This window comes from Oratosquilla oratoria, chromosome 33, assembly GCF_046742065.1.
Source record: "Oratosquilla oratoria isolate Oo_2021 chromosome 33, ASM4674206v1, whole genome shotgun sequence".
In the NCBI taxonomy this organism is placed as follows: domain Eukaryota; kingdom Metazoa; phylum Arthropoda; class Malacostraca; order Stomatopoda; family Squillidae; genus Oratosquilla; species Oratosquilla oratoria.
In genome coordinates, this window is record NC_134809.1 from 8426809 (window position 1) to 8453401 (window position 26593).

Below are 26593 nucleotides of genomic sequence, written 5' to 3' on the forward strand. Positions count from 1 at the left end.
TGAATCTGATGAGTTTTAGGGAAGTGAATGACGACCTGGCTACATGGTTATCTTAAAAGGTCAGACTCTATGGCACAAACAAGACGTGGGCTACAACACCACAGTGATAGCATTTTAACTCTTATCGTCCTACATGGGGATCACGTAGAGTCTGTCCGTGGCGATCCCTGGAATCTTCCCAGGAAGATACCAATCTCTCCATCATGCAGAGTGACAGTCAATGATAGTCAAAGAGACAGTCACTGTTGCGATAAGATAGAAATGAATCTACATACATGAAATTGCTTTTGACATTATATGTCCTTCACCGTGGTGAGGCAATGTATTCTTAAGTAGGATAACTACTGCCTGGCGAGGTATGTTTGTGCCTGGCGAAGTATGTTTGTGTCTGACAAAGTATGTTTGTGCCTGGCGAAGTATGTTCGTGCCTGACAAAGTATGTTTGTGCCTGGCGAAGTATGTTTGTGCCTGGCGAAGTATGTTTGTGCCTGGCGAAGTATGTTTGTGCCTGGCGAAGTATGTTTGTGCCTGGCGAGGTATGTTTGTGCCTGGCGAAGTATGTTTGTGCCTGGCGAAGTATGTTTGTGCCTGGCGAAGTATGTTTGTGCCTGGCGAAGTATGTTTGTGCCTGGCGAGGTATGTTTGTGCCTGGCGAAGTATGTTCGTGCCTGACAAAGTATGTTTGTGCCTGGCGAAGTATGTTTGTGCCTGGCGAGGTATGTTTGTGCCTGGCGAAGTATGTTTGTGCCTGGCGAGGTATGTTTGTGCCTGGCGAGGTATGTTTGTGCCTGGCGAGGTATGTTTGTGCCTGGCGAGGTATGTTTGTGCCTGGCGAAGTATGTTTGTGCCTGGCGAAGTATGTTTGTGCCTGGCGAGGTATGTTTGTGCCTGGAGAGGTATGTTTGTGCCTGGCGAGGTATGTTTGTGCCTGGCGAAGTATGTTCGTGCCTGACAAAGTATGTTTGTGCCTGGTGAAGTATGTTTGTGCCTGGCGAAGTATGTTTGTGCCTGGCGAAGTATGTTTGTGCCTGGCGAGGTATGTTTGTGCCTGGAGAGGTATGTTTGTGCTTGGCGCAGCTTGGTCGAGATTATTTTCAACTCTCGGGCTTATCACACTGGGTATCCACGGGTGTTCATCAACGTTGACCACCACGGGGTCCTTATCTACCACTCACGCGGTTACCTTGGCCCTGTGTGCACAGACAGCCTGGTCATGTGACAAGCGCAAGGCTCGTGATACCTTAAGTAGAACTATTCTCACTGAGCCCAGTGACACCGTGTTTACACTTGCTTCCAAATGTACGTCAACACACACTAAAGCCTCGTTTACACGGGGCAAGTTGAGAGGCAAGTCAAGTGTGCAAGTTACTTGGTACATGTTATTTGCCTTGTGTAAAACGTCAGCTTGACAAGGAGAATTGATGTTTACACACAATAATCAGATATTAACACACGACAGGTAACTTGTAGCAAGTAACTTGTGCACTTGACTTGCTCCGCGAGATCAGCAAGTATCCCCACCGTCTCCCCTTCTTTATGTAACAACAAAAACTGACGTGTAGAAGCCGGGTGTATAATTCACTTACCTCGCGTAGTTTCAGGCTCTTGAGCACAGCGGAGGCTCCCGCGAAAGCAAGGTGGTTTCTCGAAGAAGACACAGGGAGGTGGACTATTTGTTTCTGAGGTGAGCCCCCGGCTCGGTCACTTTCATCTTCCTCGGGATAAACTTTAACGAATAACACAGATGACTGTCCAGGGCACCTGTCACGTAGCAAGCAAGCAAGCAAGCAGTGGGGCCTGCAAGCACCATAACATTATGACTCTGGGAACGCGTAGATGGGAGGAAGATACCCCGCCTACCTGACTGCATGACTGCTTGCTAGCGCACAGAGAACGGCTCGCGAGTGGCGAGCCGTGGGCTACAAGTAGAACTCTTGAAACGAAGCTCGAGGGGAGGTTCTTCAAATACACTGGGCTACGCCACACTGTGTTGCACGGGGCGGCTGTACTTGTGTACGTGTGTGTGTATGATTCTGCCAGCCCGCATGAGAGTTCGTTGAGTTAGGCGTTTGCGTTTATTTGCGTCAAAAGAAGTTTGTTCTCGGTGCCTTAGGCTGTAGTTAATTGCCCTTTGTCCAACAGTAGTTCATAATCGAAGTACTCTCCGTGACGACGGTACTTGCGTTGCCCTTGTAGGGCCTCACCCCCTTCCCCTCCTCCTCCCTCCCCTTCTCCCCTTCTCCCTTCCATCGATAACCTCTGACGTCATGAATCCACTTGACGGGCGGGGTTGACCAACACCCAAAGGCGATTCCGTAACTATTTCATTCGTTATTGTTTTATAGCTGCAGTGGATTAGTTTCAGTGAATGTTGGATCCAGTTTCATTATCTAGAAACCCGCAGCCCCACAGCGGATGGCAACGGTCTTGGAACTCTCTTGCAAGATCTTACCCCCCACCCCAGAAAACAAATGTTATACAAACGGTTGTTGAAAGGTTGTCACATACCTTGCATACTTTCGATAATGTGATGAAACAGTGTTTTTCTTTAGGATGTTTCAAATATATATTCACATAGATCATACATAAAGAACGCTGTCTGTATAGTTTTAGGCATCTTATTTATACTTGAGACATAATAGTACATTTTCTTTCAAAGATTGTCAAAAGTTTGTTTAAAGTTCGTATTGCATACTTAGCATCGCTTAACAAGAATTTTTTTTTTCAAAATAACTTTATTTTGTTGCTGTAGTCGATTTTACATTGATAAATTTCCAATATTGCAGTTATTAAACAAACACTTAACACACACCAACAAACATTTACTAAAAGTACACAACCAATGATTTCTGGAGGGAAAACTGGATTGTTGCTTTATATTGCATTAGAGCTGTGTCATCTAATTGTAGAAGGAAGATATGATCAGTCACCGGTTGTCAGATCCCTTAAAGGGAGGAAATGCAGTCGAGGTCGATAGAGATATTTGGCTCAGTCCGCACACCGAATGTCAGCCCCCTGGGGCTGCGCTACAAACTGGGGGTGAGGATGTTGCCGGCTTAGGAAGACGGGGGGCGGCTGGGAGATAATCCTCTCCGACGTCCATCCTTTAGAACCACTTGCGAGTACCCGTCTCAAGTCCTTGGTATTGGAGACCTTTTGGTACATGGCATGGAAAGACGGGGTGTATCAAATAGCTAACCTAACCTAACAGGCAGGGGAATAAAACATGTGTAACATGACCACTGAAATGGGTTAGTTTAATTTCAACATACTTGTTTATTCCAGTTAATCTTAGAATTTTTTTTTTGTTCAGTGACTACGAGGATTGCGAAGTTGTTTCAGCTTTCTATCACCCGACGTCCAGTCAGCAACCAACCAACCCCAATATATATATATATATATATATATATATATATATATATATATATATATATATATATATATATATATATCGTGCTGAGGACATGCGGCCCTTTCTGTCTTGTGTATGTGCCTGGGAAAAATGGATTTTAACTAAATTATATAAATAGATTAAATAAATAATTGAATTATATATAAAGAGTAAGTTAATAAATGGGTATTCCTGTAGCTGTGGCAGACGGAGCAGCCCAGTGGACATAACATAAGAATGAAGGAGACTACAAGAGACCATAAGGCCTACACTAGGTAGTTCCATGCCCATGACCACCTGTCATCCCCATCTATAAAGCTGTCTAACCGTTTCCTAAGTAAACCATTTTTTTCCTATTTCCTTCTCAAATCCAAATTTGCCCAATTTAAATCCATTACTGCGAGTCCTGCCCTGTTGTCTTAATATGATGACCTGGTTTGCGTCACCCTTATTAGAACATTTGTCCCTTCTTAAACCGAAATTTGTCCAGTTTAAATCCATTACTGCGAGCCCTGTTCTGTTGTCTTAATATGATGACCTTTGCGTCACCCTTGTTAGAACCTTTGACCCACTTGAACACCTCTATTGGATCACCCCGCACTCTGCGTCATCTCGACCCCGGACACCGGGTGCTTGCGGTGATGTCATTGGGTGTTTGCATATTCGAGGAACTGTGGTGCAAGCAAGCAAGCAAGGCAGTGAGTGAGTGGGAAAGCAAACTTGGCGAAGCCCGCATTACCTGCTCTGGTGGAGGGTAGAGCCGTTGCCTGAACGACTCTGAGAGAGGTAGAGAGAGAGGGGGGGGGAGGAGGGATTCAGTGAGGGAGAGAGATTGAGAGGTAGAGGTAGAGAGAGGGAGAGATTGAGAGAGACAGAGAGGGAGAGAAAGATAGATTGAGAGAGGTAGATGTTGAGAGATTGAGAGAGAATGATAGATTGAGAGACGTGAAGGAGGGTCATAAGAACGTGTAAAGGGGTTATCACACTGGGCTATATTTCCTCCAACCTCCAATTAATCGGCAGTAGTACCGCCCACCTCCGGAACTTTTTTCCGCCGTCAAATCACTCTCTGGCAAACTATTTTGTTTTCTCAGCAATTGACACAATGACGTCATTTGATATGCTGGAGGAAAATTATTTACCTCTTGTGGTTCTTAACCTGAGGTACCCCAGAATTGAAGAAGTGGCAACCCATGAAGCTAGCCCCTTCCCTATGGGTTGCCATTTTTCCCATAAGCAACTCCCCCACCGACGCAACCAGTTGCATGAAACCGATCGCAACGGATGCCTATAACTCTGTGAAAGTAGTATCCCATGTACCGTATAGGCATGCACACATAAATATCCTTTACTTGTTATTTCAGAAATGCAGGTACCTGAATGCTGGTGGGCAAACGTACAGGGAATACAGCTTTCACGGAGTGTAGGCATCCATGCGATCGGTTGCATGCAACTGGTTGCGTTGTGCGATCTGCTTATAGATTATAGTCGCCATTGAGCCATTTGATTCATCTTCATGGTGTGCTGTCGAAGGCGATTTATAGAATATTTCTAATAATGGTGTCCGTCGGATCCCCTTTTCTCTTGACGGTAGGTATATTATAAGTAGTAAGCGTACCTGAAGGGGATGACCTGGTTTGACCTCGCCAATGATGTGGTGGAGTTTAGAGATTTTGTTCTGGAAAACGACGGAGGTCAGTGTGGTCTCCGGATGCACCGGGATCTTCATCTCTTAAAATCATATTCAACTCTGCGGCAGAATATATATATATATATATATATATATATATATATATATATATATATATATATATAATATGTGTGTGTGTGTGTGTGTGCGTGCGTGCGCGCGTGCAGAAAAACCACATAGGAAAATTATGAAGTGATGACCGAGCGCTTTCGTCTACTTAAGCATCCTCATTTTATCATTTTCCATGTTTTTTTCTGCATATTTAGAATCACTAATTCATGTCATTTCTCATGCACATATACATACAGTATATATATATATATATATATATATATATATATATATATATATATATATATATATATATATATATATGGTATAAGATCTACATGTTTCGAAGATTGGTTTTAAGGACAAGTAATGTAAACGAAATGCAGAGATAAGTTCTTTTCAAGATGGAGGAACAAGAGCGACTTGCCGAGGTCCACGTCAACAGGCAGAAAGTGACCATGTTGGACAAATGACGCCATTTGGAGGGGCAGTGTCCACCGAGAATGCTTGAACACACTTTCTTTGTCTGCTGGAATGACAGGATCACAATTATTCTCTCTTTGTTTCTTTTATTCTCGCCCGGAGATGATCTGGTCACGGTTTACCTTGAGGCCAAACGGTCGGGAGAGCAGCAGCAGCAGCAGCAGCGTGTAGCCTCAGGCAGCGGCTTCTTCTGGAAGCCTCCTCACGAAGCTCCAGCATTCCTTTCCGTAGCTCTTCACCTCAGCGACGCCGCATTTACTGAGATGAGTTTTTTTTTTTTTTCTCTAAATCAAGACGATATCGTTCTTCTTCGGCTCGAACTGGGGACAAATGAGTTCGTGGTTGATAAGGCTCGCTTCTTCGGATGCTCGAAGTCGCCGTTTCTCGGACGGAACAAGATACGGGAAGAACGTCGCTGTGGTGAATGTGGCACAGTCAGAAATGTCCACACGAGTTCCGCCGTTCTTACTTCATGCATAGTTGGCCGCAGGGGATTGGTTGGTACGCCTGGGTAGGTATATCGTCGTCTTTCTCCAGTAGTGGAGTGAAGGCACCTGTTGGCACCCCTGGTTGCAGAGTGCCATCTTGTAGCCTCTTTGGTGTACTCCTGATGGCAGGGGCGTGCAAAGGGGGTGGGAGGGGGGGTGGACTCGATCATCCAGATGAGGAAGGGAGGCATGTAGTCAGATATTTTTGAGGAAAAGAACTTAACAAATTTGGTTTATTTATATTTAAATCGAATAAAGTGTTTATTTTATGTTTCATCTGAGTTTACATATCCAAAATATCTTCCTTTCTCGTAATATTTCTCAGTGTTATGAGGCCTTGTACTTGAATCTTTGGGGCCTCGTAAAGTCTAGGCATCATCACACTACACCCAAGTGCGTGACGTGCAAGCAATCCCTGTGTCTAAATGCATGACTTGTGCATTTTGTAATTAGTTTCGTCATTGGACCTGTTTTGTTGCTGTGTGTAGGCCTCAAATCAGTATCGTGATGGTTCAGTTTTGAATGACTTCGAATGTCTTCAGTTCTTCCTGTACATTGAGTAGTCTTCGGTGTGACAGACGCTTGGTGATTACACTACAGCTGAAGAGCGGGAGGGTCTTGGCTTGAACGTTATCGCGAGAGATCGAGATCCCTCCCCCCCCCACAATATAAAGGTGTTATCACACTGGTCAATTTTTCCTCCGACTGTTGGAGCAAATTTGCAGCCAACCGCAGCTTTCGGGAAGTCATCGGATATGCTGGAGGAAAATGATTTTCCTCCAGTATATCAAATGACATTCTGTGTGTTTTCGTTGAGAAGATGAAATATTTTGCCATAGTGATTTTACGGCAGCTGATGTGCGCGCAAATATTTGACTCGTGTTAAAGAGGTTATGAGAATAGTCGTTTGTCATGGGAATTGATGAAAAAGTTCATTTTAAGGATGAAGATTAGGGTGAGAAGATCGTGCACCCTAGGTTGACTGAGGAAGGTGCACATTGCCAGAAAGGTTGAACAGCCTCTGGTCTAGTGTAGAGCATCATGTAATCTACACAATGCGCAGCGACAGTGAAACGACTGCCATTGACCCGAATAGAGCAAGTCTGACAGAAGATTATGCGTGGCTGTCGGTGGGCTCTATAGGCTCAAACCCCATAGGGTATTAGCTTGTCATAAGTACGTACTAGACACGATTATGCCATCTATTGGCTTCTCTTGCGATGTCGACGGTGCATGTCGAAGTCTACAGGACGCGTGGCAGTACCAAGGACCTGTGAGGCACTGTGGAGGATTTGGATTTGTACCAACGCCATGTCCTCTCCTTCTTCATGTCCCTTCCCGTTGCACCCCACCACTGTCCCCCCATCTTTCGTTGATGGTATTCCAGCCGCTTGGCAAAGGAACTCTAGTATTCGTTTTCACAAGTCTCGCCTGTTAGGTCGCGTCATCCAGACTCCCTCGCTACGGGAAGGAAGGGCAACACGGGTCAATGGATTCGTCTTGGCGACAGAGAGAATGTAAGATGCGAGTGTCGTCCGGCTTGGAACAGGGTCACTTGCAACAAGGTTTCTCCCGTTTTCTTGTGTATATGAGGATTGTTTGACCTTGTACACCGGTGTACACGCACATACACACACACACGTATACATAAAGTGTGTGTGTTCGTGTGTTGAGGCGTTGTCAAATTGAGGAAGGTGGATAAAGAAGACGGGTCTGTGTTTGCAGTGACGTTCCTTGTGTGTGTGTGTGTGTGTGTGTGTGTGTGAACATAAGTGCATGTGTTTGTTTCATTTTATATGTATTTGTATATATGTATATATAATATTACATATAAAATTGTCTGTGTGTGAATGTAAGTGATGAGATATTGACAAGTTCAGAATGGTGTATAAAGAAGACATGGGTCGAGGTCGAGTTTATTCCTGACCTAGTTTGCACCGTGTTCCATCAGTGCGAAACTACAGTAGTCATGAACTAACTCATATATATATATATATATATATATATATATATATATATATATATATATATATATATAACCGACCTTTATTCATAGAAAATACTCGTATCCAGTTACGACACTTACCCTGATCGCCTTCAAAACAGTCCCCTTGAGTAGCCACGCACTACAAATGGTCCTGCTGATGTTGAAAGCATCGCCGAAACGTTTCTTTTGGGATGACGCGCAGTTGGTTCCGCGCAGATGGTCCAGCGCAGCTGGTCCGTCGCATTCCGCATTATTTCTTCTCTGGACTGAAATCTGGTTCCTTTCAGGGGCATTTTCTGCTTTGGTGGGAAAAGCCACAAGTCATACGAAGCCATGTCGGGAGAGTAAAGGGGGCTGTCGGGTACCAAGGCGACATAGCCCGCAGCGGGTCCCGGGAATTGAACTTGGGACAACCTACTAATGAGGTCGACACGGTGTTATTCACCATGGTCTTGGATCGCGTGTTGTACTCGTGATCGATAGCTATTTCCCTCTCGGAAGAGAGCTCAGATTTCATATGTGACCGATCTATGGGTACTACTGTGACCTTACACGCGCGCGCACACAAACTCCCCGCCCACGAGAGTTGGAGTAACGACTCGCAGCGCAGCGATACTGAAATTTCAGCCCTGGGCGGGATTCGAACCCGGACCGCCGTAGTGGCGGTCGGGAACTCTACTAACTGCGCCGTCGTGTGTGTGTGTGTGTGTACACCAGGTCACATTCACCTACTATGACCTGACCCAAGGTCCTTTATCAGATTTTCGATTTACTTGTCACGAACTCGATTACATAATTTTTTATACAGGTGTTTATGTAACGAAAGTTTTGTAATTCAGTTTCGTATTTCCTATGTACATACGTGGTCATTCTATGCCCCGTGTTCATCTCCTAAATCAGATTATTTCTTAACTCTCGTACCTTTGTAGCTCATATAGCACAAGTACCCATATTTTTCGAGATGGTGGTATGAATGTGGTATTACAGTATATTTCTTGTGGTTGTAGTAGTGTTTGTCTTTGTTGTACGGTGGTGTGAATGTGGTATTACAGTATATTTCTTGGAATTCTTGTAGTGTTTTGTCTTTGTTGTACGGTGGTATGAATGTGGTATTATGGTATATTTCTTGGAATTTTTGTAGTATTGTCTTTGTCCTACGGAGGTGTGAATGTGGTATTATGTTATATTTTTTGTCTTAGTCCTCCAGTGAATGTGGTATTATATTTCTTGGAATTTTTGTAGCGTTTTGTCTTTGTACTACGGAGGTGTGAATGTGGTATTATGGTATATTTTTTGTCTTAGTCCTCCAGTGAATGTGGTATTATATTTCTTGGAATTTTTGTAGCGTTTTGTCTTTGTCCTACGGTTTATTTGACCTCAGTCTAGCGACGGCGCCAGAGTTTACGTAATCTTCTTTTTGTTCTTTGTGTGGCTTCATCTGCCCTGAGTCCTTTTCACCAAAGACAACTTCTCCTGCGATATGAACGGCTCAGAAAATAGAGAAAAATTCCAAGTCATTTTCGAGTCTTATGGTGCCCGCATACTATGCATTTCTCGCTAGCATTGCTACTTGCTTTTGATAATTTGTTCAAGTAGAAACGACTTCGGTAACGATATTTTGTGTTTCAAATGTCCAAATGTCAAATTATTCTTGTGTCTTAGAGTGAGAAACTGAATGACGAAACTTAGAGAGAAATTAAACCTAGAATACGAATGTTAGACACTTTATCGTGATGTTCTTACGGAAGTCTAGAATATTGTAACCCAAGTGGCTTCTACTCGGAGAGAGTAGCAAAAACAAGTAGCATGCTAGCCCAGTGTGCCACCACCTTACGTGACACTTAATATCATTTGAAAGTCGTTTCTCCGGGTCTCACGTAGTTGCTCAGTTACGCGTAAGGTTTTTGCATCGTCATGCTCACGGGAAGAATTCGCGGACGTCTTTGAATATGGACATTAACTTCCTCAGCTCTGTTCTGTAACTCTACCAGAACGTAACTTACCATCTCCACTGATTGTGATGATGTTTTAACGTCACAAATTCCTTATGAGGAAGGCAGGACGGTGCCCCTTACAGGACTTTGTTCAGCGTGGAATTTAATGAGCCATGCCCTTGGTTCAACTTCGTCGGTGGCAGGGTTCGAACCGCCACCCCCTCGACCTTTACCGCAAGTAACGACGCTCTAAACCGCTCAGCTAGCGAGCTTCCTTTATTTACAAAGGATTACAAAGGCGGAGCATGCCGACAGGACACCTTTTGGTCCATATCTAGGTGTCGGATGCAGAAAAATAATGTAATAATGATTAAGTTAAAGAAAAATAGATAAAAATTATAATATTAATAATGATAAATAAAACAAATGCATATGTGTAGTTAAATGATAAACAGATAAATATTAAATAAGAGTAAATTGATAGATAACTAATAATAAATAAAAATCAAGCAAATAACAATAAACAAGCAATAACAAATAAACAAATAATATAAAATAAATGTTTGTGCTTTATATATATTTTTATTTATCTTTCTAAAGAGTTAGACCAGTGATTCTCAACACGCTTTGCCATATATCCCATACTTATGCACTGCTGCTGTTTAGCCTACTGGAGACTACTTCGTCAGTAGATTTAATCGCTCTGCATCCATTATCGGTGTGCGGTCCCTCTTGTGAAAGTCTTTAGTCTCTCAAGGGGGTCACGGACCACAGGTTGAGAACCACGGAGTTGGACCAATGTGGGTCTGCTTCTTCAAGAATCTTTGTTGCTTCTGCGTGTAGCTGGTCGTCTTTAACACAATTTGCAAAGGTCTGGGAAGTATACTAGATCAATTGTCATCAATAGTTACTCTGATGGTGATCCTCAGTCTTTCGGTGGTTCAAAATTGGCTCAGTCTTTTTCTTTTTACAAAGGATTACAAAGGAGGGGCATGCCGACAGGAGACCTTTTGGTCCATAACTAAGTCGGATGCGGGAAAAGATTATAATAATGATAAAAGAAAAATAAATAAATATTATAGTATAATAAAACATAGGTATAGTTAAATGATAAACAGGTAAATAGTAAATTGACATAACTGATAACATAAAAATAAAGCAAGTAATAAACAAACAATATAAAATAAATGACGGTCATTACAGCATCTTGCTTACGTGTGTTCTGGTCTACCGCTTCCATAAAAAAAAAAGAAAAAGAAAAATAATAATAATAATAATAATAATAATGGCGCTGAATGATCATTTTGGTCCCAGTGCCTGGCCGTCGGCCAAAAACTCATAAATCATAAATCATCATCCATAACAAAATTAGGAATGGAAGGTTATGGTCAGGTGCCACTGTTCCCTCGAGTATTCTGGACATTTCTAAACTTTTTTTTTTTTTTTTTTCCATCTTTGCAACCCTCTACAGTAAATGGAATAATTGACTTCAGGCTTCATCAAACACTGCAAACTTTTCGCAAATAGATTATTTTATTTTGTTAATTTTAACTTGTATTTATCGGTGGTATTCTGAAAAAAAATATTTCCTTCTATAAATCCTTGGACGGGAAAGATTTATACAAGGTATTCTAAAAAAAATGTATAAATCTTTCCCTACCAAGGATTTATATAAGATATTTATATAAGGATTTTTTATTTATATAAGGAAAATATTTCTTAAGAATACCACCGTTAGCGTCTTCTTTGCAAATGCTGAGTGTAATGAATGTTTAGTAACGTCTGAGAGGAACGTGCTCCCGAGACCGGCAACTCGCTGCCCTTTTTTGGTCCTTTTTATTTTATGTATTTCATCCACACGGACACGCGCGCGCACACACACACACACACACACACACACACACACACACACACACACACACACACGTCTACGTAGTAAATTACGTAGACAACCCCTTCATCTCTTGGAAGCTTTTTTTTTATTTATTTATTTATTTATTTATTTATTTATTTATTTTTTTTTTGCTAGAAGAAAGATTGTAAAGGGCGTCACCAAGGTGCAGGAGTCTTGAGTACGTGTGTGTGTGTGTGTCTGTGGAGGGTCTGCTTATACTACAGTTGATTGGTTTAGGTTTCTGAGTCAGTTGTCGAGGACAGTTTATTCGCTTCGATATACCTCCTCCTAGCCTGAGATGAAACTCTCTCTCTCTCTCTCTCTCTCTCTCTCTCTCTCCTTTTTCTCTCTCCCCCTCTTTCTCCCCTCTTCCCCCCTCTCCTCTCTCCCCTCTTTCTCCCCTCTTTCTCTCTCTCCCCTCTTTCTCCCCTCTTTCTCTCCCCTCTTTCTCTCCCCCTCTTTCTCTCCCCCTCTTTCTCTCTCGCTCCTCTCTCCCTTCTCTCGCTCCTCTCTCCCTTCTCTCGCTCCTCTCTCTCCCCCCTCTCGCTCCTCTCTCTCTCCCCTCTCGCTCCTCTCTCTCTCTCCCCTCTCGCTCCTCTCTCTCCCCTCTCGCTCCTCTCTCTCCCCTCTCGCTCCTCTCTCTCCCCTCTCGCTCCTCTCTCCCCTCTCGCTCCTCTCTCCCCCCTCTCGCTCCTCTCTCTCCCCTCTCGCTCCTCTCTCTCCCCTCTCGCTCCTCTCTCCCCTCTCGCTCCTCTCTCCCCCCTTTCGGTCCTCTCTCCCCCCTCTCTCCCCCTCTCGCTCCTCTCTCCCCCCTCTCGCTCCTCTCTCCCCCCTCTCGTTCCTCTCTCCCCCCACTCGCTCCTCTCTCTTCCCCTCTCCCTTTCTCTCACGAGCGCGCTTTAGCGAAAGGAACCACTTGCCGTTTTCTATTGATTTGCATATATTAGAACTCGTAGTTTGTGATACCAAAACACCAGTATGAGAGTAATAATGGCAGAGGAGGGGGGCGGTGGTGGTGGTGGTGGTGGTCGGATGGCGTGGCGCTCGTGTGACGTCATCGTATTGTTTATGCATGAGATGCATTTTGTTTGAGTCATGTGCTCATTTTACCAATAAAGTTTGTTGTTTGCATTATTATTGTTGTTTGCTATCAGTACTATTATTACAACATGATAACATTTTTATTATGATCATGAACATTATTATAATTATGATTATTATTATTATTATTATTATGATTATTATTAGGCGTAATAGTAGTAGTATAATTTCTAAAATGAGGTAGTGATGATATTATTTTTATATTGATGTTAGTATGGTAATTATCAGTAACCCTAAGTATTTAATGTCACTATACTTTAAAAAGGATTTATAAAGATTTATGAAACATATATATATATATATATATATATATATATATATATATATATATAAGGGAGCAGGTTTTCTGTCATGCACATAGAGTTAAAAACGACAGTATTGCAGTAATTATTTAGCTTCTCGTGTTCACGATTTTTCTGATTAAAATTTTGCCATGAACTGGATGAACAGAAAGTAGATCTCTGGCAAAAATTTAATGAGAAAAATCGAGGACACGAGAAGAGAACTGAATAATTGCTGCGATGCTGTCCTTTTTAACTCTGTGCATATATTATACGGATGAAAAATGTAGTACCTCGTTTGTTGTTCACATGAAAACCACACTTGGAGCAAAAAAAAAAAAAAATGGAGACAGGGAATCTATATATTTCGATTGGAAACTGCAACCCTCTTCAGTAGATACGGTATCTACTGAAGATGATTGCAGCTTGCAATCGAAATATATAGATTCCCTGTCTCCAGTCTTTTTGCTCCAACTGTGGTTGTCACGTGATATATATATGTGTGTATATATATATATATATATATATATATATATATATATATATATATAATTGTGTGTGTGTGTGTGTGAGCGATACAGTGGTGAGTTTAAACGCCAAGAATCCGTTGAAGTTTTATTACTGACGTTTCGTCCAACTAGGACTTCTTCAGAGTGTACACACATAAGACATTGACAACTTGTATATTCACACAGCTCACCCCGTTCCTCCCCGCCCATCATCATTAGCAGCAGCAGCATGAGCATCATCATCTGCATGAGCATCATCATAATCAGTATGAGCATCATCATCACCATCATTATCATCACCATCATTATCATCATCCCAGTATGAACGCCTTAAGTGTTGGAATAAATGCGAAAGCCACACTCCATCCAAAGGTTGAAGCTTCGTGCCCAACACAATGTGAATACATGCTATTTATGTGGAGGATTGAACAAAGGTTCTATTTCCACTTGGAACGCGTTGCTCACAGCTCTCGTGTGTTTGTGCGTGCGTGTGTTTTTATCTGGGCTTCCATATTTTCATCGAGTATTTGTGTCAGACTAACATCAAGCGGATTCGTATATATGTCAACAATCTCGACCTTTCTTATGTTTACCTCCCATAGTGTGATGTATTTATTCTAGTATCCCCAAGTGCCCACACACACTGCCATGAAAAATAATGTAAATCAGAAAAGAAACGAAAAACTCAATATGGTTTTACATTTGAACAAGAGAGTCTATGTTCTACTCATGAATATAACATTTAGCACGCCAGAAGTAACCTATTACAGAATATATATATATATATATATATATATATAATATATATATATATTTCTAGTATGAAGCGGCGTTACAGTGGATGTGCTGTGTCTTGCTGCATTGCTTCTGATCCAGGGCAGGGGGTGAGATGCAGGAATGACCCGTCATCCAGGAGGAGCCAAGAAAAAAGGGAGGGAGGGAGGGGTGGTGAATGAGAGTAGAGCATGACTGTGGGGATGAAATGGGTGGGAGTGGATTTATGACTTCCACTTTGGCTACCTCTCTGGTAAATGGGAAAAAGCCCTTGGTATATGTATGATACATTTACCCTCTATCATGCCATTTTAATATCCCCCTTCCCCCACGGGTGTGTGTGTGTGTGTGTAAATTTATCTCCTGTTGAGAATCTTTGCTTCATACGCCAGAGTAGATTTCTTTGTCAGTGGGTCCTTTCCCCAACTTGGGGTAACGACATATATATATATATATATATATATATATATATATATATATAAACGAATATACAAGGTATACCAAAATTACTCTCTATGAACACGTTTGTGACTACTTTGTATTCAAGGACATCCTGTATATATGATGAAAACGTAGGAGACATTCGGGAATATATGACTATGAATATGCTTAGGTTACACGAAAAACGTGTCGCATGAAGATTTTATTTATTTTGTTTATTTATTTATTTATTTATTTTCTATTTTTTTAGTGGACGCGGTACATGGACTCCATCCTGAGGGATATACGGTACCTTTATTTTTACCTTTAATTTACCTTTATTTTTACCTTTAATTTACCTTTATTTTTACCTTTAATTTACCTTTGTCTCACCTTTATTTTTGCTTTTCTTTTCAGACATGAGCACCATTGACAAAGGGCCCTGCAAGGTAAGTGTTTACACATATGTATCACATCACCATCTCATCCCATCACCATCTCATCCCATCACCATCTCATCCCATCACCTTCCCATCACTATCCCTTCATTATCTCATCACTTTCTCATCCCATCATCACCATCTCATCCCATCACCATCTCATCCTATCACTGTCATCCCATCACTATCTCATCCTATCACTATCTCATCCCATCACCATGTTATCACCATTTCATCATATCATCTCATCCCATCACCATCTCATCCCATCATCTCACCCCATCACCATTCCCATCACCATCCCATCCCATCAATATCTCATTCCATCACCATCTCATCTCATCCCATCACCATCTCATCCCATCACCATCTCATCCCATCACCATCTCATCCCATCACCATCTCAACCCATCACCATCACCATGTCATCCCATCACATCCCGTCATCCCATCACATCCCGTCATCCCATCACCATCTCATCCCATCACATCACCATCTCATCCCATCACATCACCATATCCCATCACCATAATCTCATCCCATCACCATCTCAACCGATCACCATCCCATCCCATCACCATCTCATCCCATCACCATCTCATCCCACCACCACCTCATCCCATCACCATCTCATCCCATCATCATCTCACCCCATCACCATCTCATCCCATCATCTCACCCCATCACCATCTCACCCCATCACAATCTCACCCCATCACAATCTCACCCCATCACCATCGCATCCCATCACCATCTCACCCCATCACCATCTCACCCCATCTCATCCCATCACCATCTCATCCCATCACCATCCCATCCCATCACCATCTTATCCCATCACCATCTCATCCCATCACCATCTCATCCCATCACCATCTCATCCCATCACCATCTCATCCCATCACCATCTCATCCTATGACCACCTCATTCCATCACCATCTCACCCCATCACCATCCCATCACCTCATCCCATCATCATCTCATCCTATCACCATCTCATCTCATCCCATCACCATCTCATCCTATCACCATCTCATCTCATCCCATCACCATCACCCCATCCCATCACCTCATCCCATCACCATCTCATCCCATCATCTCACCCCATCACCATCTCATCCCATCATCTCATCCCATCACCATCTCATCCCATCACCATCTCACCCCATCATCTCACCCCATCACCATCTCATCCCATCATCTCATCCCATCACCATCTCACCCCATCACCATCTCATCCCATCACCATCTCACCCCATCACCTTCCCATCATCATTACCTTCCCATCACCATTTCATCACCATTTCATCACCATTTAATCACTTCTCCATCCCATCATCATCCCCATCCCTGTCTTTATCCTAGTCTCAACCCCTGTCCAGGTCAGTGTCCCTATACCCTTATCCCAATCCCTTACCCCAACCCCCATCCCAACCCCCACCCTTACCCTCATCCCAACCCCCACCCTTACCCTCATCCCAACCCCCATCCCTATCCCCAACCTCTACCCTAACTCCTTACCCCCACATCCCTATCCCCAACCTCTACCCTGAGTCCTTACCCTAACCCTTACTCCAAACCCTACCCTAACCTCTACCCTAACTCCTTACCCCAACCCCTACCCTAACCTTTACCCTAACCCTATCCCCAACCCCTACCCTAACCTCTATCCTTACCCCAACCCCTACTCTAACCTCTACCCAAACCCTTACCCTAACCCTTACCCTAACCCCAACCCCTATCCCCAACCCCTATCCCCAACCTCTACCCTAACTCCTTACCCCAACCCCTACCCTAACCTCTACCCCAATTCTTACCCCAACCCCTTACCCCAACCCTTACCCCAACCTCTACCCTAACCCTATCCCCAACCCTTACCCTAACCCATACCCTAACCCAGGGATCGGCAACCCAAAATGTTGAAAGAGCCATATTGGACCAAAAAAACAAAAAAACAAATATGTCTGGAGCCGCAAAAAAATTAAAAGCCTTATATAAGCCTTATAATGAAGGCAACACATGCTGTATGTATCTATATTAGCTATATTAGCCTACTATCAAAATGACTAAGTTGGCTACAAATACATAATGAGCCTTCATGATTAAATGTTTATTTTCCCTGCAGTGCATCCTGTAGGGAATGACGCACCACGTGACTACTCTGTTGTACGATGCTGCCTCAAGTTTAACTTCATTAATATTAATGAATTATGTTTCATTACTTTGATGAAATTAAAGAAATACAATAAAGAAATCCGATTTTTTTATGTCATTTTTATTATGAGGATTCGAAAAAACAACAAAATGGAACGTGCATAACGTGCCCCTTATCTGGGCAACAAAGCTAAATGAAATGTGTTGTTCACTACATGTCGCAGGCTATGACGCAAATCTTCGTTGACAGAAATGTTGAAATTTAATATTTATTCTACACATTTTTACAGCATTGGAAAACGTTAAGAATGTTTGTGTCATGTTTGTCCTCCTACAGAAACCATATTAAAACAAAAAATATATTTCCCTCCCCCATCTTTTTCCATTTTCAAACATTTTTTAAAAAGCTCCAGGGAGCCACTAGGGCAGCGCTAAAGAGCCGCATGCGGCTCTAGAGCCGCGGGTTGCCGACCCCCGCCCTAACCCAAGGGTTCTCAGCCTTGCTTGGCCCATTCACCCCTTTCACCATTTGTCAGAATGTCATTCCCCCCTCCTTTCCAAGATTGTCTGTTTCAAAAGGTGCATTCTAAATAATATGCAAATATTACTAAAAACCCTTTTATTTTTTCCAAATTAGTATATATTTTTCCCAAATTAGTATAAATCCAGCCCAGGTGACAGGCCAGATAGGCCAAAACCTATAATTGCTTTCCTCACCGCGTAAACTGACTGTGGTCCCAAATCACCCCCAGAAAACCCAAAATTCCCCCCTGGGGGTAAATTTCACCCCTAATGAGAACCCCTGCCCTAACCCTTACCCCAACACTATCCCCAACATCTTACCCCAACCCTTACCACAACACCTACTCCACGGCGATAGTGGTCGTGGTGGTGGTGATAGTTCTAGTGCTAAGTAGTGGTAATAACAGTTCTAGTGGTGGCTGGGGCGACGGCGGCGGCGGCGTTGTTGTTGTGGTGCGCTCGCGTGTGTGGCTGGCTGGCTGGCTGGCTCCAAGGAGGCCAACCGGCTAAGCTCTTGGTCGTCCGTCTCCGGCGCCCGCCCGGCCCTGGTGATCGTGGTGGTCGTGGTCTATGCAGGGCTTCGGGCAAGGGCGAGGCCTCATCGCGACCCAATTGCTCTTGCTGGTGCTCCTCCTACTCCTCCTCCTCCTCCTTCTCCTCCTCCTCTTACTCCTCTTACTCTTCTTCCTCCTCTTCCTCCATCAGTTCCTCTTCCTCCATCAGTTCCTCCTCCTCCTTCAGTTCCTCCTCCAGTTCCTTCTCCAGTTCCTACTCCTGCTCCTCGTCCTCCTCTTCATCCTCCTCCAGCTCCTCCACCGTCCGGTTCTCCTCCATTTCTAAGTCCTCTTCCTCCTTCCCCTTCCTGTGTTTTTCCTCCTCCTCCTCCAGGCACTTCTCTAGTTGCTTCTCGCCCTCTTCATTCTCCTCCTCCTCCTCCTCCTCTTCTTCTTCCTCTTCCCCACCTTTCCGCTCACCCCCTTCTCTCCCTCATCCTCAATTAATTCTCCACCCCATTTTCCTCTTCCTCCACCTTCCCCTCACCCCCTCCTCTCCCTCACCCCCTCCTCTCCCTCATCCTCAATTCCTCCTCCATTCCAGTTTCTCCTCCTCCACTCCCACTCCTCAGGTCCTTCTGTTCCTCCTCCTCTTCCAGGTGCTCCGCCTCCTCCCTTAGGTCTTCCTCTTTCTCCTCCACCTCCTCCTTCTCGTCTTCTTCCTCCTCTTCCAGATCTTCTTCCTCCTCATCTTCCAGGTCTTCCTTCTCCTCCCCTCCTCTGCCTCTCCTTCTTCCTTCTACTCCTCCTCCCCCATGTCTCGTACCCCTCCCCCCCAGGGTTTAAGGTTTCGTACCCCGTGAGGGGGTACCTGAGGTACCCCTTGTTAAGAACCACTGGTCTAGAAGAAGGAAGCTGGATGGCTGTTCGAGTCCCGCGGAGGCACATAACACGTGTGAAGAGCCAGATTAGCCCGTTTGTGTCCCCATGTGGATGCAATCCGAAGGTTTTTTTCTTGACTAATATCAGGTGATGTTGTCAATGCCAGACGGTTTTAATATGATGAACGTTAGAATTTAAATTTGAGTAACGGTTGTGTGTGTGTGTGTGTGTGTGTGTGTGTGTGCGCGCGCAATTCACCATGGTCTTTGGATCACGTGTTGGACTCGTGATCGACAGCTATTTCCCTCCCGTAAGAGAGCTCATAGGTCATATATGACCGATCTATGGGTAATGCTGTGACCTAACACACACACACCCAACTCCCCGACCACGAGAGTTGGAGTAACAACCCACAGCGATACTGAAATTATTTCAGCCCTGGGTAGGATTCGAACCCGGACCTCTGTAGTGGCAGCCGGGAACTCTACCAATTGCGCCACGAGGTGTGTGTGTATGTGCGTGTGTGTGTGTGTGTGTGTCCGCGCGCGCGCGTGTGTGTAATATGATATACATAGGAATGACTACAGCTAAACTACCCAGAATGCTTACTCTGCACTTCCAAGAAACAAACTATTAAGAAGCGCTTTATGATCACGCATCAGGAGACCCGAAAGGTTTTCTCCTCGCCTACCCTTTGTTCGCATGAAGGAACGAGGAGGAAGGGTCACCATGTATACGAAGCTGATGCTCCAGCCGTGGATGTGCTGTGTCTAGCTGCACTGCTTGTGACCCGGGTAGTGGACAGGAGAGAGAGGGATGACCCTTCAAAGGATTACAAAGGAGGAGCATGCCGACAGGAGACCTTTTGGTCCATAACTAGGTCGGATGCGAAAAAAATATAATGATAAATAGATAAAAATTATAGTAATATCAATAATGATAAATAAAATAGATAAAAATTATAGTAATATCAATAATAATAAATAAATAGAAAATAGGTAAAGTTAAGTAAAGAAACAGGTAGATAGTAAATGATAATAAATGATAAGCAAATGATAAAGATACAAATAAAAACAATAAATGGGAAATGGGTAATGAATGGATGTGTGATGGGTGAGGGTAGGTGTATGCTTTAATTGGCTACCCCCCATAAAAGGGGGATGGGGAAGAAGCCTGTTGGTATATAGATAGATTAGGCAACCCATCTGGAAAGGATTAGAGGGAGGAATTACACTTGATATATACTTATAAAGGGTTAGGGTAGGAGTTCGGGTAGGTTTATGGGTTGTGGTAGCGGGGAACCACAAAGGAAAATTAAAACATGGACTGAGCGCTTTCGTCTAGTCAGTGTAATTTCTTCCGCATATATATATATAATTTTCTTTAAGGCATATAGAATTGTATGCCACAGCAAATGAGTTTCCGATGAAGAGTTTCAAGTCTTCTAAAGATCTCTCTAGCATGGAGAGATCTTTAGAAGACTTGAAACTCTTCATCGGAAACTCATCAGAGCTCAATTTGCTGTTGCATACAATTCTATATGCCTTAAAGAAAATATTTTGCCGCGTTACTCCAATATATATAATTGTGTGTGTGTTGAGACATTGGGACAATTATGAGAAAGGTGGAAGTGGAAAACACGGGTCTTGATCAGATTATCGAGTTTATTCCTGACCGGTTTCGCTCTACAGTAGCTTGTTCAGAGGAGGCTACTGTAGAGCGAAACCGGTCAGGAATAAACTCGATAATCGAATTAAGACCCGTGTTTCCCCCTTCCACCTTTCTATGTATACATATATGTATATATATGTATATATATATATATATATATATATATATATATATATATATATATATATATAATATTGCTGATAACCACAAAGGAAACCGTAAAAACTAGTATTCTCAAGCGCTTTCGTGATATTTCACATCTTCAGGGGAATACAAAAAAAGTTGCACGTAGGTATATAAGATGTATGAAAATAAACTGGGAAAGGTACAGACAATACACATTGAGAAAACGTAACAAACATTGAAATACATAAAATCAACTTATTTTTGAAAAGGTGCAATGTGAATACAAATTTTGTCAATGATAAAATAATCTAATTGAAATGTGTGTGTGTATGTATATGCATCAGCGTCTGGGAGTCCATCTCTGGCACGTGTGGAGTCTTTGGAGTGGAGTCTTTGTCCTGAGGGGATTTGTTTTGTGCTGACGAGGCTTAGTCGAAGTAGAGTTTTTTTTTTTTTTGGTTGTCAGGGTTTCTGCAGTCGAAGGGGGGAAACGCCGCTGCTATTGTTGTCGTAGGGAATGAGTCTCACTTTCTCGCGTTTCATGCCACGGACACTTGGCTGTTTTTATATCCCAACTCGCTGGTCGTAATGTGGCGGCACACTAGTCATTTCTCGCTAGCATGCTACTTGCTTTTGCTACTTCGTTTGAGTAGAAACGACTTCGCTTACAATCTTTTGTTTTTCGAATTTCCAAATGTTAAATTACTCTTAAGGTGGCGGCACACTAGGCATTTCTCGTTAGCATGCTACTCGCTTTTGCTACTTAGTTTGAGTAGGAACGACTTCGGTTACGATTTTTTTTCTTCTAATTTCTAAATTTCAGATTACTCTTGCGTCATTGTCGAGATGTTCTTACGGAAGCCTAGAATATTGTAACCCAAGTCGTTTCTACCCAGAGGAAATAGTAAAAGCAAGTAGCATGCTAGCCTAGTGTGCCTTCACCTTTGTTTTCAAGGTGTTGATGCAAGTGAAAACGTGTACACAGTTGGGAAGAGATTACTGTGGCGCGCACACACGCACGCACACACACGCAAAGGTGCGCGCTCACGCACGTACGCTCACGCACACACACGCAAAGGTGCGCGCTCACGCACGTACGCTCACGCACACACGCACGTATGAACACGCACACGTGTGTACGAACGTGCATGTGTGTGCGCACTAGAAAACAAGTTCTAGAAAACAAGACACATACACACACACACACACACACACACACACACACACACATACACATAGACACACACACATATAATATATATATATATATATATATATATATATATATATATATATTCTGCTGAACGAGAGCAGTTGTCGAGTGTCAAAGTTATGGCCAAAAATGAGTTTTTGGCTTTTTTTTTTTATTACCTTGACTTGATCTTTTAGATCATAGATAATTGATAGGGTTTATTCTTGAAATCATCTTCATAAGTTACCATAGCATGTTTATGATCAAAGCAAATTAAGAGGCCAAAAGGTACGTGACAGCGTTACAGACGGAACAGACAAGCTTGAAACGGAAGAGAGAAATTGTGAAAAGAGTGTAAAAAAAGGACTTCAAGGAACACGCTTTTAGAATAAAACCAGTGAGCGCCTGAAAGTTAGAAACCAAATAGCCACTCATGAGCAGGTGATCACAACTTAAGCGGCCCTTACACGATCAATTATATTGCGCAATATCATTGTCAATTCAGAGTATTGACAATGATATTTCGCAATATAATTGATCGTGTATGGGCCGCTTTAGGGTACTCGTACGGGAATGTGAGAACGCACAAACTCGACGAACCTATCATACCAATCGCCGATTAAATACCAACTTCAACTTATCACCTCCCCAAACGGCTGAACTACATCCTTATCATCTTCATTCACAGATATTACAGTTGTACCTAGTTAACAAAATTCCTCAATCTCCTGAAGAACTCTGACGTCGAGGGGCATCGTCTTATCTTTCGACGTAGAGTCCCCCTTTACAAATGTCCCCGTGGATAGAACAATTAATTACCATACTGAAGGATGATTTAAGATGGCAACTGCCGACAAAATGATCAGAGTAGACGTCATGTGAAGATGAAAACTTAAGTAAAAGTACAAAACTGCACTTGTTGATGCTTTTCCCAAGTACACGAAAAAGCTTCAACAAGAATATTAAAGAATGTCTGCCTCGAAGACAGCCACCCCGAAATGGACATCACGAAGATTTTCCTGAAGTCTCCTAGATCTGTGCACGATGAAGGCTTTCTTCGTATCACTTAAATACAGGATGTTTTAGCAAGTAGATGGGATTATCATGGATTCACCCGTACGACTCCTCTTCGCAAACTTGTTCATGCGGCGAGTGGGGAGGGATGTTTCCTCAAACCTGCAGAAGCCGCACATCTACCCAAGTATACAGCAATTTAAAACTTTATGGCCGGGGATGACAGGTGGTAATGGACATGGAACTGCCAAGTGTAGGCCTTATGGCCTCTTACAGTCTCCTTATGTTCTTATATGGACGTCTTAATCGTGCTGGGAAGAAGGATAAAACCCAGCACCTTCAACGACGTCTTATAAAGGTCTATGGACTCAAGGTCACTGTAAAGAATAACACTGAAGGACATTTACTATGTTCTAATGATCCACCGACGGACCCCAACAGTACTGGAGTAGTCTTGCAAGCCCACCAACCCTGGATCTGTCCACGAAGAGCTTGAAAGGACCACACAGGTCTTGGATACTAATTATCTGAGTTGGGCACGTTCCTCGGTGCGTTCCTAGATGCGTTCCTTGGTGTCCTGCCTGGTATGTCTTTGCTCAGGACACCAAGGAACGCGCCCAGCTCTGTTAATTGTGGATCAATGACAAAGTATCCAAAGCCATAAGCCGTCACATACGTAGTAATTGGGTCAAACTTTGGTTCAATCAATCGAGTATATGTAAATTGTTTTGTTTACGTTATCTAATAGGAAGAATATAATGGCATCACTGTTGATAGCTCTGGCTTTAATACCTTCATTACAGTGGACTCCCCCTCCCGTTAAAGCAGTTGCTCTTAACCTTTTTTGGCTGAGACTCAAAATCCTGTCCAGATCCATCATGGCGATCTTTACGTTCATAAACACTTAAAAGACAAGAGTAGATGTTGATATTTTTTTCACCTCAATATCGTCTGTCTCAATGTTTTGCTTAACCTTAGATAATGATGACTTAGGAAATCTACAATCAGGATGAATACTTTGATAATATTTTGAATAGGAGTGTTGGGGGAATAGTAAGTCTACAAATATTTGTTGACCCATTATGGCTTGGCGACCCAACTTTGGGTCACGACCCAAGGGTTAAGAAACACCGCTTTAGAGGAATGATAGTGACTGGCGTTGGCCACGGAGAAACCTGTAATAGGTCAATCGAGGTCATTCTAATAATTTCAATAGGTCGATGCCTTTCCAGAAAAAAAACAACTGTAAATGGCGTCACTGGAAGGGAAACGTGCACAGAACCCACTAGTTTTCGGAAGCCGTAAAATACGGACCTCTCCGTCCTGGAAAGTTCAGATATTTGAAGGAAATTAATTAGTTCCGGATACTGGAGTTTTCCGAATTTTAGAGACTACGAATAGAAGTAGCTTTAGGCAGAGCCGTGTCTGTAGTTGGCATGGTTCTCAACTAACCAGCATCTTGTAGTTTACAGCTTCCTGCAAAATGGTTTCACATGCTCCATGTTGTAATGACTGTCATTTATTTTATAATATTTGTTTATTTGTTTTGTTATCATTTGTCTGTTTATTATTTGCTTGATTCACATTTATTATAAGTTATATGTCAATTTATTATTATTTGCCTGTTTGTTTATTATTTAACTGTGCCTATGCATTTATTTTATTTGATATTTATAATAATATATTTTATCTATTTATTTATGTATTTTTTTTCTCTCATCCGACCTAGTTATGGACCAAAAGGTCCGCCTTTGTAATCCTTTGTATGTTGATGCAGGTGTAACTCGTAAAGCTGAATGGAATAACCAGGAGTTAGCATCAACGAAAGGTGAATTTGTAATTTTGATAAATCATAGGTCTGGACTGGAAATAAAGATGGCGGGGGATGGATTTCAGAGAAAGCGGCCGTGAGGGGGGTTTCCTTTTCATTGCGTGCAAAAAGTAGACACTCTGACACCGTTTTCTATGCCAAAAATTTATCAACCTGTTGCTCGCAAGCACCGCTTTGCTTTAATAGTCTGGCAATGTTTTCATATTCAGTAGAATCGTGATTGCGGGTACAAACTCCTTGTAGGTTCAAGTCTGAGAATGAGCTAATCCTTGTAATGTAAGATGTCTCTTATCAGTTAATTACTTCTGATAGATATCCTGCCATATATGCACAAGTTTAGTGAATCATCTGTATAACTTAAAATGTTTATGGCATTTAAAGTATTATCTTACTAATTGGGAAGATCAATAATTTCAAAATTATGATGGCAGTGTCTTATCTAACACACACACACACACGCGCACACACACACACACACACACACACACACACACACACACACACACACACACACACACACACACGAGGAAATAGAACAAGCAAAATAATCAACTAATTGACGTCATGTTACATTATATTGCATAGTTGCAACCATATTGCGTAAATCTTAATATATCCTCTTTGTCCCCGTCCCTGTTTCCCAGTTCCCTATGGATCCTAACCCTCCCACGTAGACCCCCTTTCCATCTTCTCGGGACCTCCACGCGACCATCAGCAGTCCATAAGTCCCCCTCGTTATCATTGACCACCTCATTTGCACACCACTCGCTCCTCTTCGAGGGCCTCACCTCCCCTTTGGCCTCATCATCCACCTCCTCCTCTACCTCCTCCTCTACCTCCTCTACCTCCTCCACCTCCTCCACCTCCTCTATCTCCTCCACCTCCTCTATCTCCTCTACCACCACCTCTACCTCCTCCTGTACCTCCTGTACCTCCACATCTACCTCCTCCTCTACCTCCATCTCCTTCACCTCCACCTCATCCTCCTTTGCCTCCTCTACCTCCCTCCTCCTTCACCTCCACCACCTTCTCTACCTCCACCTCCTCCTCTACCTCCACCTCCTTCACCTCCACCTCCTTCACCTCCACCTCATCCTCCTTTACCTCCACCTCATTCTCCTTTACCTCCTCTACCTCCCTCCTCCTTCACCACCACCTTCTCTACTTCCACCTCCTCCTCTACCTCCTCTTCCTCCACCTCCTCTACCTCCACCCCCTCTACCTCCACCCCCTCCTCTTCCTACACCTCCTCTACCTCCACC

The 26593-nt window shown here is 43.1% G+C and overlaps 1 protein-coding gene across 3 annotated transcripts in view; it reads left to right on the forward strand.

The window, feature by feature from the left end:
• The window catches only part of jar (Myosin heavy chain 95F jaguar), a 148531-nt gene that overhangs the window by 25132 nt on the left and 96806 nt on the right, over positions 1–26593 (forward strand). For all 3 annotated transcript variants that reach the window (XM_076172588.1, XM_076172591.1, XM_076172589.1), the window contains exon 2: positions 15421–15452. In XM_076172588.1, coding sequence (XP_076028703.1) covers positions 15423–15452 — 30 coding nt within the window. In that variant the 5' untranslated portion in view covers positions 15421–15422. The remainder of the gene's footprint in view (positions 1–15420; positions 15453–26593) is intronic.